The 10,623-nt window shown below is 44.7% G+C and overlaps 1 protein-coding gene across 2 annotated transcripts; it reads right to left on the reverse strand.

Moving 5' to 3' along the window:
• Nucleotides 1-1,727: 1,727 nt before the first annotated feature.
• Nucleotides 1,728-9,802, reverse strand: iqub (IQ motif and ubiquitin domain containing). Of its 2 annotated transcripts, XM_085254208.1 has the most exons (12): nucleotides 9,516-9,802; nucleotides 9,161-9,295; nucleotides 8,322-8,489; nucleotides 7,855-8,030; nucleotides 7,040-7,195; nucleotides 6,310-6,520; nucleotides 6,049-6,224; nucleotides 4,609-4,779; nucleotides 3,446-3,622; nucleotides 3,114-3,362; nucleotides 2,843-3,028; nucleotides 1,728-2,006 (listed from the first exon to the last, which is right to left on the reverse strand). In XM_085254208.1, the coding sequence occupies exons 1-12, from the start codon at nucleotides 9,637-9,639 to the stop codon at nucleotides 1,812-1,814; spliced, it is 2,124 nt and encodes a 707-aa protein (XP_085110334.1). In that variant the 5' UTR covers nucleotides 9,640-9,802; the 3' UTR covers nucleotides 1,728-1,811. The 2 variants fall into 2 exon arrangements, with proteins under 2 accessions (XP_085110334.1, XP_085110335.1); XM_085254209.1 differs by lacking the exon at nucleotides 9,161-9,295.
• Nucleotides 9,803-10,623: the final 821 nt, after the last annotated feature.

The raw sequence follows: 10,623 nt of genomic DNA on the forward strand, positions 1-10,623 counted from the left end.
CTGGAGGTTTTCCTGGATATTGTCGATACCAGAAGAAATAATCATTAATTATAATATCTCTGGATAATCTGTAGGACAGAGTGAGAGTGTTTCCTTCTACAGTGGACTCTTCATCCTTGACTGCAGTGAGTTGATCACAGCTGACACCTAAAGGAAGAGATAAATGTTGTTAAAGACGATGTTAAACTGTGAGCGCCTGTTCCAGTGATTTCTAGCAAACAGATCCTTTAAAGACATTTCTTCTTCCTGCTTTAACCGACCTGTTAGTGTGATCACAAACAAAGGAAACATGAGCCAGTAATGCAGTGACAGCATCTTCCACACACTATCTGTTCTGTATGCTTCACATATTGAATGTATCTGACAGTGGGAGTCCTTTTCTGCTCTGTGACAGTGTTGCTCCTCCTTCAGCCTCTTCCTCCTCTCATATCACTATATTAGTTTTTTTTTCTTATAAAACTTGATCTAAACCCATCTGAAGGCCTGAAGGTCACTAACAGTCAACATTGATTTCTAGCCTCATCTTTTGTGTGCATTTTTGCATTTTTCCTAACATAAAGTGAAATGTTTTGGAAATGCCTTTTAGCTTTAGTTTTTAAGATCATGGGATAAACCTAAAACACAATCTCCAAAAGAATACTGCCTACAACAGACTGCTCAATGTGTGGTTGTAAATAAAGTTCTCACTTGTAGAACTCAGCATCTCAGTCTGTTGTACGAGTCAATAAACATCTTTAGCTTTGACATAACCGGTTATAGTTGATGTTATTCTGTCAGTCTGGTAAAGTTTCGTGCAGGCTACACTGGTTAGTTTTCAGTGAAATTTACAGTGATGCTCGATGTTTGACTGCTGCAGAGCAGCTGCGGTGTTCATGGTCAATGGTAAATTACACTGAGAGCAGCAGACATCAATTTACATTAAAGATGTTGATGCTGTTTAAATTCACTTTGAATTTACCTGTTTATAACAGGTTGATAGTGTCCAGGGGTCGCAAATCAGCGACAGCTTGTGTAACATCTGTTTCTGCTCCTGGACCTGGGGGAGGATGGATGATTGTAGCTGCTCGATACTCGAATATTCTTTATGGTTTCTTTTGCTTTATGAGGCTCCAGATGTTCTCAGCTAGTAAAACGTCTGGACTGCAGGCTGGCCAGTTCAGCACATGGACTCTACAAGTACGCTGCTGGTTCCACTGAGGTACCACCATTATCTGAGATGCAGGTGTTTGAACTCTGCGCTGATAATGAGCGGGTTGCCCCCCCCCCCCTTTAGTCTAATAACACATCCACAGTTGCCAAAAAAAAGTTCAAATTTGAAACAATGGTCCAGAGAAGATTGCTTTGCATGATGGAGCTTTAACCTGCATTTGGACACACAATCTGTAACTGTGAACAGTTTTTAATTTGTTAAAATCTAAAACCAGTCTGTCCTATATCCCGTCTCTGCTGGGATTCTGTTCTGCCGTCACTGGTAAGTGTGAGTATCATCATCTAGAAACTGAATGTCTTCTTATGGCAACTTGCGCTGATACTGAATAAGGCCCCACAGTTCACCCTGCATACCAGGCCAAACATCAAGCTATGAATATAAAAGCTTGTTAAGCACATGACTTTTCATAAAGCTGAACATCTTGGCAAACTCAAAACATCCTTGAGATGTTTGTATGAGACATTTTAAGATGAGCCTCTACCTTAAAAGTCAAATCAGAGAAATAAATGTACAAAAGTCAGAACCAACATAAGCTTTACTGTAGACTTCAAATGAAAGTTACAAGAAATATGAGGCAGAAGAAATAAAACTGCACAGAGTGTTAATGATCTGAGGTCTGAGTGTCTCTGGTATGCTTGATTATTGCCATGGTAATGGGCTTGGAGACAAGTTGGTTGCCAAGGACAGCAGCAGGGTGAGTATCCAGCTGCTCGGACATAACGGGAACCTGGCTGAAGTGGCGTCGAGCTTGTGCGTGTTTGCGTTCGATCTCGTGGATTAACGTTGTGTCGTATGTCTGAACACACAAACACACACAGGCTTAGAGAATTCATCAAGGGCAAGTCTATTTATACAGCACATTTCCAAACAGTCCCTGCTGCACAAAGTGCTTAACAATGTAAAACGCCACCAAAACAAATAAAATGTAAAACAATCAAATGTACAATTACAGTGTAAATATGTAAGCTTTGTACAAAGCTAAGAACAACATTGGAGCCAGAAACATGAGCAGGTGCTGCGCCAAAAACCATCCGTAACGGAACGAGTCAACAGCTCTGGTCTGATGGCTTCAGGCTCTGGATACATGTCAAACCGCAAAACGTGTAATAGGCACGCCGTCCATCGTGTCCATTTCACACTTTACCTCTCCAAAACATGAAATGGACACGTATGCAGAAGTTGCATTACCAGCAGGGCGAGATAATATATAATATATTTAAAGCCAAGAAGTCGGTAATGAGCAAAAAGTGCCAATAAGTACATTCCAAGGTCCTAAATCGTCAGAATCGATTAAGCTAGGGACTAATATGTATTTACATGTAAATGTGTTGCTGTCTGTTTAAATTTTCATGTTGGCTGGAAATAAAATATCTCCCTCTGTTGCTGTTACTGCAACTTGCTGTAACTTCTGCATGCGTGAACACTTCACGTTTTGGACGGGCAAAGCGTGAAATGTAGGCGGTGGACTGGACGTGGTATGCAGGTACCTGTTCACAGAGATTAGCATTAAGGAGGTCGATTCAGAAGTGAAACAGAGTCAGAGTTCCTTCTAGTGGAAGCTGAGAGGGGCTGTCCTAATACGGACTTTCTCTCAACAAAAGATAAATTGATATTGTTCAGACATGTACAGACCATGTGGACGTCCTCCACCTCTAAGTGAGCTGAGGTCTCTTCTTTGGACAGCAGAATGCAGTTCCAGGGGCTCCAGTCCTTCTGACGATCCCACCGAACAAACGCCAGGTTGTAGAGGTCGATGTTGGCGCTGAGGGCCGACCGGGACGCCCACACTGCTTCCACCAAGTACTGCATGTCTTGCACCTGAAACGATGAAGATGGCAGACTTCTGTAGACAAAAGAGTGAAATCAGTGGAGCTGTTCATTATACACAATGAAAGCAGTTCACCTTCAGCAGGAAGGGGATCTTAGCTTCTGCGTTGAGCCTCTGCTCGTCGGCTCTCAGCCTCATCAGGATGCTTTTGTAAAAGGTGAAGTCATGGCGAGATCTGGCTATGTTGTTGAGTCTGGCGCACTGGCGGCACTGGCGGTTCGGACTGCCGCTGGCCGACATAATGAAGTCCGTGAGGCGCAGGTAACGATGACAGTATTGGCAGAGTATCATGTCATTCTTCAGCTGGGAAGGATTCTGGGGAACCTGGGGCAGATTTTTAATTTTACATATGAAATCATATTTGAGATTGTGCCAAACACGTGAGATGAGGAGGGATGGTCGCTCACCTTCAGCAGCTTGGCCACCTCAGGGTTGAAAGCTGGAGTTTTGATGTACTGAAGTAACAGAGTACAGATCCTCTTCCTCAGGCCCTCCAACTTGGCTGATTTGACCCCTCGAGTCATCAGGTCTACCTCCCTGTCAACCAAATCCACGATGTCCCGGGTCAGCGCACACTCCTGCTCCTGTCCAATGAGCATGGAAGAAAGAAAATTTCAGCGCAACCGCACTGCTCATGTAAAACAGATATTTACAGTATTTTGATGTACGTACGTATCTCCAGGTCAGTAAAGTTGATGTGTCAAATTATGAACAAGGCAACACAAAGCACAGACTTTTATTCTGAAGGGCACTACTTGTCTGAGCTTCATATCGTGAGCTTCATATATTTGGCATTTTAATAATAATAATGGATTGGATTTATATAGCGCTTTTCAAGGCACCCAAAAGCACTTTACAACGCCACTCTCGCATTCACACACTGGTGGAGGCAGCTACAGTTGTAGCCACAGCTGCCCTGGGGCAGACTGACAGAAGCGAGGCTGCCATATCGCACCATCACCAGTAGGCGGTAGGGGAAAGTGTCTTGCCCAAGGACACAGCGACCAGGACAGAGAGCCCGGGGATCGAACCGGCGACCTTCCGGTTACAGATACGCTTCCCAACCCCCTGAGCCACGGTCGCAGTAAATAGTTTTCTGTTGAATGTGTACACTTCTGTAATAGTCAATGTTTTGGTTATGAAAAGGTTGTTTTATTCTAAAAATAACACTTTTGACCAAGAAGTGAAACTCATGAGATTCAGAGTGACACAGTGAAACATTCAAAGGGGAAAAAACTGAAGCTCCCAGAGGAATGAACCCAGTAACCTCTCACCGTGCAGGCAGTGGTCCTAACCACTGAGCCTCAGGACTCATTTATGCTATGAACCGTGCGCGATTCACTTCCACTTATCTTTGATAAAAACGTAACAGCATGAGCAGCTGACCAACTGCTACAAGGCTGAAATGTTGTGTCTCAGTCTGACCTGTTTGTGCTCAGCGAGTCCCTGCTTTCCTGTCCCCTCCCCATGACTACGTTACTGAATAAGGCAAAAGGCCCCAAAATAATATAAATAATAACAGGACGACATCAGAGTACCGTTAGCTGTGAAAGAACTGTGTGTGTTTTACCTTGACAGTGTGTTTCAGTGTCATGAGGAAGTGGAGCCTCTGCTCCTGGCTGACGGTGGTCAGGCTGATGCTGTTGTACAGATCTCGCAGCTCTCGGGCTCTGATGGTGTTCTGAGTTTCAATCTCAATCAGACGACCGTCCGCTGCTCGCCTTTGATGAGGAGACGCAGACTGGAGCAGATACAGCACAGTGTCAGTACCTGTGAGACCGAACGCTCCTCTGAAGTTTGCTCTGAGCATCCCACAGTCACCCCAGCGTTTACGGAGAAACCAGAGACTGTATATAAAAGATGGCTGTAGCCACCAAGGTCTCACCCAAGTCCTGTTTTAAAGTTGAGTGTTTCTGTGATCACCGTGTGGGTGGGGATCTGACTCGAAACTAAGGGACCCTCTATTTTCACAAACCATCCTACTTTGGCAAAACGTCCTACCGTAAGTAGTTTATGCACATTTCTGCTGTCACAGAGTAATTCCAGCAAATTTACGCAGGTATGACGGTTTGCCACTTCACGTTGCCCATCAGAGTATGCTGTAGCCCATAATCATAAAGCCAGGACGCTTTGCCACTTCATTTTACCCGTTAAAGTATGTTTCTAGCTCATATTCACAAGGGTAGGGCAGTTCGCCACTTAATTTCGTGTTGTGCGCATGTGTAGAAACAACGGGTAGGATGGTTTGTCAGGTAGGATGGATTCCCAGAACACCCTCCACTCTTGGACAGTCACTAAGGAAAGAGTGCAAGGTCTCTCCGATTCCAACGAGGATACGTTAAATAAAGACTGATCAGGAAAGTCTTTCCTAATCAAGTGAGCCAAACGAGTCATTTCTTTAAACTCCTGCAGAACTAAACTGTTTTTTTTACAAGCAGAGGAGTCGCCCTCTGCTGGCCATCGGAAAGAATGCAAGATCAGGTTTTCAAACTTAGAAGCTATGCCTCATAACACATGTCAGTACAGCATAAAATATTAGATCTGTGGCCAAAAATTTGCTTTACATTATGTAAAGAAAGCTGAGATTCTTCCGGCACACTTTTAGATTCTGGTTGCGATCGATGATTCACAACGAACAACAAGCTTATTGTCACATTTGGTGTGAAACACCATAAGAAACCCAAACATTACTGACAGCATTAGAATCTCTTTGGAACATCGTGCTACGAAAGCATGTGATGAAAGTGCTTGTAAGTGTAGCAAGCAGCCTTGCACTGACTGAAGTGCCGTGAATAAGAATGAAACAGGCTCCACCTTGTATTAAACATCTTCTAACGAGCACCGCAACAAACTGAAGGTGCGTAAAATCCAAATCAAATTAAGATGATGTGACTACACACTTAACCATGGTTCTCTTTTTGTGTTTACTGATGACTTTCATTTGCATATAAAAGATAAATTATGAAATTGGGTTGAGAGCTGGAGTAGAGTAGGTGGAACGACCTCTGACCTTGTCCAGGAAGTTCCTGACAGCTTTGTCGTAGTTGTCGCTGTGAACGGCGATGTGATGGCGTCCGATAGCAGCAATGAGATCCATCTCCTGGTCCAGCAGCGCGCAGAGAGCTGCTTTCCTCTCAGCTCCTCGCAGGGACGAGCTGATCCTCTGCTCCTCCTCGTTCCTCCACTCTGAGACACACAAAGTTAAATACGTAACTGCTCTGCTGCATTCACAGACATAAAGCGGGGAACTCCTCCTGCCCCTAAAGCCTACTCTCCAGAGCTTGGTACAGCAGGTTGAAGTCCTCCTGCCTCTTCGGATTCAGCCAGCGGTTTCGGCGGTCTCTCAGCTGCTCCTCTTTCTCCTTGTTCCTCCTCCTTTCCTGCATCTCCAGCCAGGCCAGCCGCCGGGCTCGCTCCTTCCGCAGGTGCTCCACCGCCTGCTGGGCCAACCAGCGCCGAGCAAACGTCTGCAGACGGATCACCTGGGTGTGTGACGGGTCATATACTTAGTCCCACTAAATGTATTTTTTATATTTAGTGGGACTGAATTGACTGCGTATATGATAACTACACACACAAACTGCTCTTCATCTTCTGTGATGCAGAACGAGACTGAAGACATCGAAACCATTTCAAACACCAAAAATCTGAAAGTTCAAACACCGTGAATCCCCGAGATGAAGAAGCAGAGCAAGACTTCACTGTAACACAGAGGGCCAGCAGCCTGAAGCCTCAGAAATCTGAGCATGTGTTCCCACCATAAAGCATGCTGAGCTCTAACAGCGCAGCATTGCTGGTCACATTTCTATTCAGAAGCCAAGGCAACACTGAATCATCACTCGCACTATGAAGCTCAAATGTGTTATTTCCTAGTTTTGATATCTTCAGTTTTGTTCTACAGAGCTGGAAACAGCATGAAAGAGCAGGTGTGTCTAAACACTTGGTACAGCAGGTACTCAGAAACACTGCATTGCAACCACACACGCTCAGTGTACACTCACAGCTCTCAGCCTCCGGTCGTGGTGCTCATCAGCAGTGGTGTATGTCCCTGGAGTCACCAACCTGTCGTTCATGCAGGAGACGTAGCAGCCGATGCCAGTCATCTGGGTGGAGGCACTGACTGGACACTGCTGAGCCTGAGACTTCAGCTCTACTGTCTGAAACAGAGAAAACAAACTAAATCAGGGGCTGACTGGCTTTAAGAGCAACATCTTTAAACATGTAGACAAAGTTAATACCAAAAAATGTGAAAGTTGTGTGAGGAGCTTCCGGCCTGCAGACAGACCTCGTGACTTTGTTTTGTTTGACTCGGCTGGGTTTTGTTTCAGTGTGGTTAATGGAAGGTTTTTAATAAATAATAAGATTACTGTAATGTTAATCTCATTGACATTGGGTGTAATAGTACTCGAGTAGTAACTAAAACTGAATTCAAACTGAAATTAAGTAAGTATTGACTGTGATGGGATAAATGAAAGGAATAAGAAAAGATCCCCTGTGAGGTAAAACTGACAGAAAGCTGCAGCACTGACCATATAAAACCTCGAGTGTGGAGAGTTTAAGAGATTTTAACCAAAAAAAGTAGATGAATGTTTAAATGAGCACATCAGCTGAGCGCTGTAATCCTCAGAGGTGTTTGTCTCTGTTGGTCCAGGGAGCTCATTACACTCGCTGCTTATCTCTAGAATTACATTGTTTAATTTGAACATGAAGTCTGGGCGTCCTGTGCCGATCTTTTTCATTATTTATGTAAAGACTTATTTAGTCCCAGTTTTGACTCTGATATAAACTGTGGTGCTTTTGAAGCTGTTTTCTGTACCTGTGTGTCGCGGCTGAAGACCGCCACTCCTCTATCGGGTCTCCTCTTGGGCAGCGTCTGGACTGCGGCGTGATGGTACTCCAGCCCCGTCAGCCGATGCCTGTAGCCACCGAGGAAGGCTTTCTGATGGCGTGGGCGCTCAATCTCCACCACCACCTCCTGAAGCACCCCCCCATCTGAGAGACAATGACTGAAGGTTTTTCAAAGACGGCATATCTTTGTATGGAAATCTTTAGCTTGGCACCAGGATTAAACCAGGTCTGGCAAACTTGTTTAGCTAAAAGTCGGTTCAAATGAATGCACGTCACATTATGAGGATTCTCTCTTATCCTTATCTTTACAGTGTTATTTCCTATGGAGTCTTGTAGTTTTATATAAATCAGATGTAACTCGTGATTTCTTAGTGCTTTCATGTCTAATGGAAGCACTTTGTGTATACGGACAGGTAGCAGCTTGTGTATTCGTACCTGCTTCAACTTGGACGGTGATAACATCGGGCATGCTGTCGTGCTCTAGGGGGCGAACAGGGCGGAGTGGGTGGAAGCTTGGGTCAGTGGAGCTCATTTCCATCCGGGTGGAGCTGTGAGGCCTGACACCGAGCTCCATCAGACTCTTGTGTTCCTCCACCGCTCTGCCTAAAAACACACTGACCCGTTAATCTGTATCCACACAGGCAGCAGCTCGCAGCGACTTGGTGACCAAACATCATAGGAAATGAAAAAACACTCCTCTCAACTTGAAGGCAAATAACTGAAGCAACTACCAGTCAGGATACTAGTGACTGTTATATGGCAGGACAGTAAAGACTTTGTAGGGTTATCTAGACAACTGACACCTATGTCCACTAGTCGTCATCTTCAAAGTGCGACTCTGTAGAAAAACTTGTGGAAGTAAGGCAAGGCAAGTTTTTTTATAGAGCACAATTCAACAACAAGGTGATTCAAAGTGCTTCACAGAGACATTAGAAACAAAAACAAATAAAAAGCATGATTTAAAATTGATTAAAACAAGCAAAAGATAAAATCAGTAGTTTAAATGTAAGTTTTGAAATTTAAGCTTAAAGTGTGGATTTGGTGCTTTATTCAAATGCAGCTGAGAACAGGTGAGTCTTCAACCTGGATTTAAATAAACTGAGTGTTTCAGCTGATCTGAGGCTTTCTGGGAGTTTGTTCCAGATATAAGGAGCATAAAAGCTGAATGCAGCTTCTCCGTGTCTGGTTCTGACTCTGGGAACTGATAAAAGACCGGATCCAGATGAGCTGAGGGATCTGGAAGGTTCATACTGGGTCAGGAGAAAGAAACGAACCGTCCAGAGAGATCTGAAGCACGTCTGCTGGGACTCGGAGCTCTGAGGCGAGGTGACGCTTCAGCTCGTGAATGCTGAGCTCGATAGCAAACGCCACCGTCATCACGTGGCCCTCCGGCACCAGCACCACCTTGACTGCAACCACACACAGAGACACAGAGGTGCTATCGAGTCTGGCCGTGCTCAGTCACAATCCAGACAAACAGCATTTCAGTATTTCTCCCCTCCAGTGTAATAAAACCTTTGATGTGAGTTGCGCCACACGAGTCTCTGCTGCTGTGAAAAAGGTCACATTCTCTTTATTCCTGAGTATTTATCCGAACACTGTCAGGAGCTCCAGCCCACCTGGACTCACCTGAAGCCGAGCTGCCGGACCTCACCTCCTCTCCTCCCGGCTCCCCGCCGTCCTCCTCCGCGGTGTCTCCGCCTGGCTCTGTGTTTGTTTCTTTCTGCTCTTGGTTTCCTCTTTGCGCCGACATGACAGATTTCAGTGACTGAACTAAACTACAGCTCCTGTTATGATTGAAAATGATACAAAAGCCTTTCAAACGTCAGGTTTGAAGACCGGGCGCGTTGCGCTTTTCTGTATTTAACGACATTATGTGTCAACCTGGAGCGAACTGCATTAACTGGTTTCCACGCAAAAGCAGTGTTTACATGTTGCTATAGCAACGACTAGCAGTCACTTCCTGTTGGAAGCAGAGTCAGAGGATTTTGTCCCTCTCATTGGCGCGTGTTTGGGTCAGATAAAAAAAGAGTACACCACAAACTTCACTGAAATGAAACCTCATTAAAATAAAAATCTGAAACTATTGTCTAAGAAAATGATCATTCACATCAATCACAATGACTCCTGGTTGTCAATCACAGACCACTAAAACGAATAGAATAGAATAATCTTTTAATTGTTTGGTTGTAACAGCAGGAGAACCCCCCCCCCCCCCCCCCCCGAACCAAACACATTTACAAACAAACAGCACACAGAACAGAAACAAACACAATGTATTATTTACATCATGGACAAGAGTTACCCAAAACAGAGTAAACAGAGTACTGTACAGAATCAGAATCAGAATCGTGTTTATTGGCCAAGTATATGTGCAGACACATACAGGGAATTTGGTTCCGGTAGATGGTGGCTCTCAAGCACAGCACACACACACACACACACACACGTGTCTATATACACATTACACATACATACACAAAGCTGTGTAAACCAACTATAAATAACGAATCTAAACTTATATACATAAAATACAGAAATGAATGAGGTGGAATTAATACTACAAAATGTACATAAGGTGCAGCTGCAGTCTGGCAGTGGGAGCAGTGTGACAGGTCAACTGTTAAGAAGGGAGATGGCGAGGGGAAAGAAACTGTTCCTGTGTCGGGTGGTCCTGGTCTGCAGGCTTCTGTACCGTCTGCCAGAGGGCAGCAGATCAAAAAGTCTGTGTGCAGGG

The sequence above is a fragment of the Mchenga conophoros genome, linkage group LG18, assembly GCF_057382185.1.
Source record: "Mchenga conophoros isolate Kocher_MC1m ecotype Shallow Benthic linkage group LG18, M_conophoros_male_GT1.1, whole genome shotgun sequence".
NCBI lineage: Eukaryota > Metazoa > Chordata > Actinopteri > Cichliformes > Cichlidae > Mchenga > Mchenga conophoros.

Coding starts and splice junctions, on each gene's coding strand:
- iqub (XM_085254208.1), bottom strand. CDS start 9,639: ATGTCGGCGCAAAGAGGAAACCAAGAGCAGAAAGAAACAAACACAGAG. Junction 6,521..7,039: donor ACGACCGGAGGCTGAGAGCT/GTGAGTGTACAC, acceptor TCACACACCCAG/GTGATCCGTCTGCAGACGTT. Junction 2,007..2,842: donor AGGTGGAGGACGTCCACATG/GTCTGTACATGT, acceptor TTGTGTGTTCAG/ACATACGACACAACGTTAAT.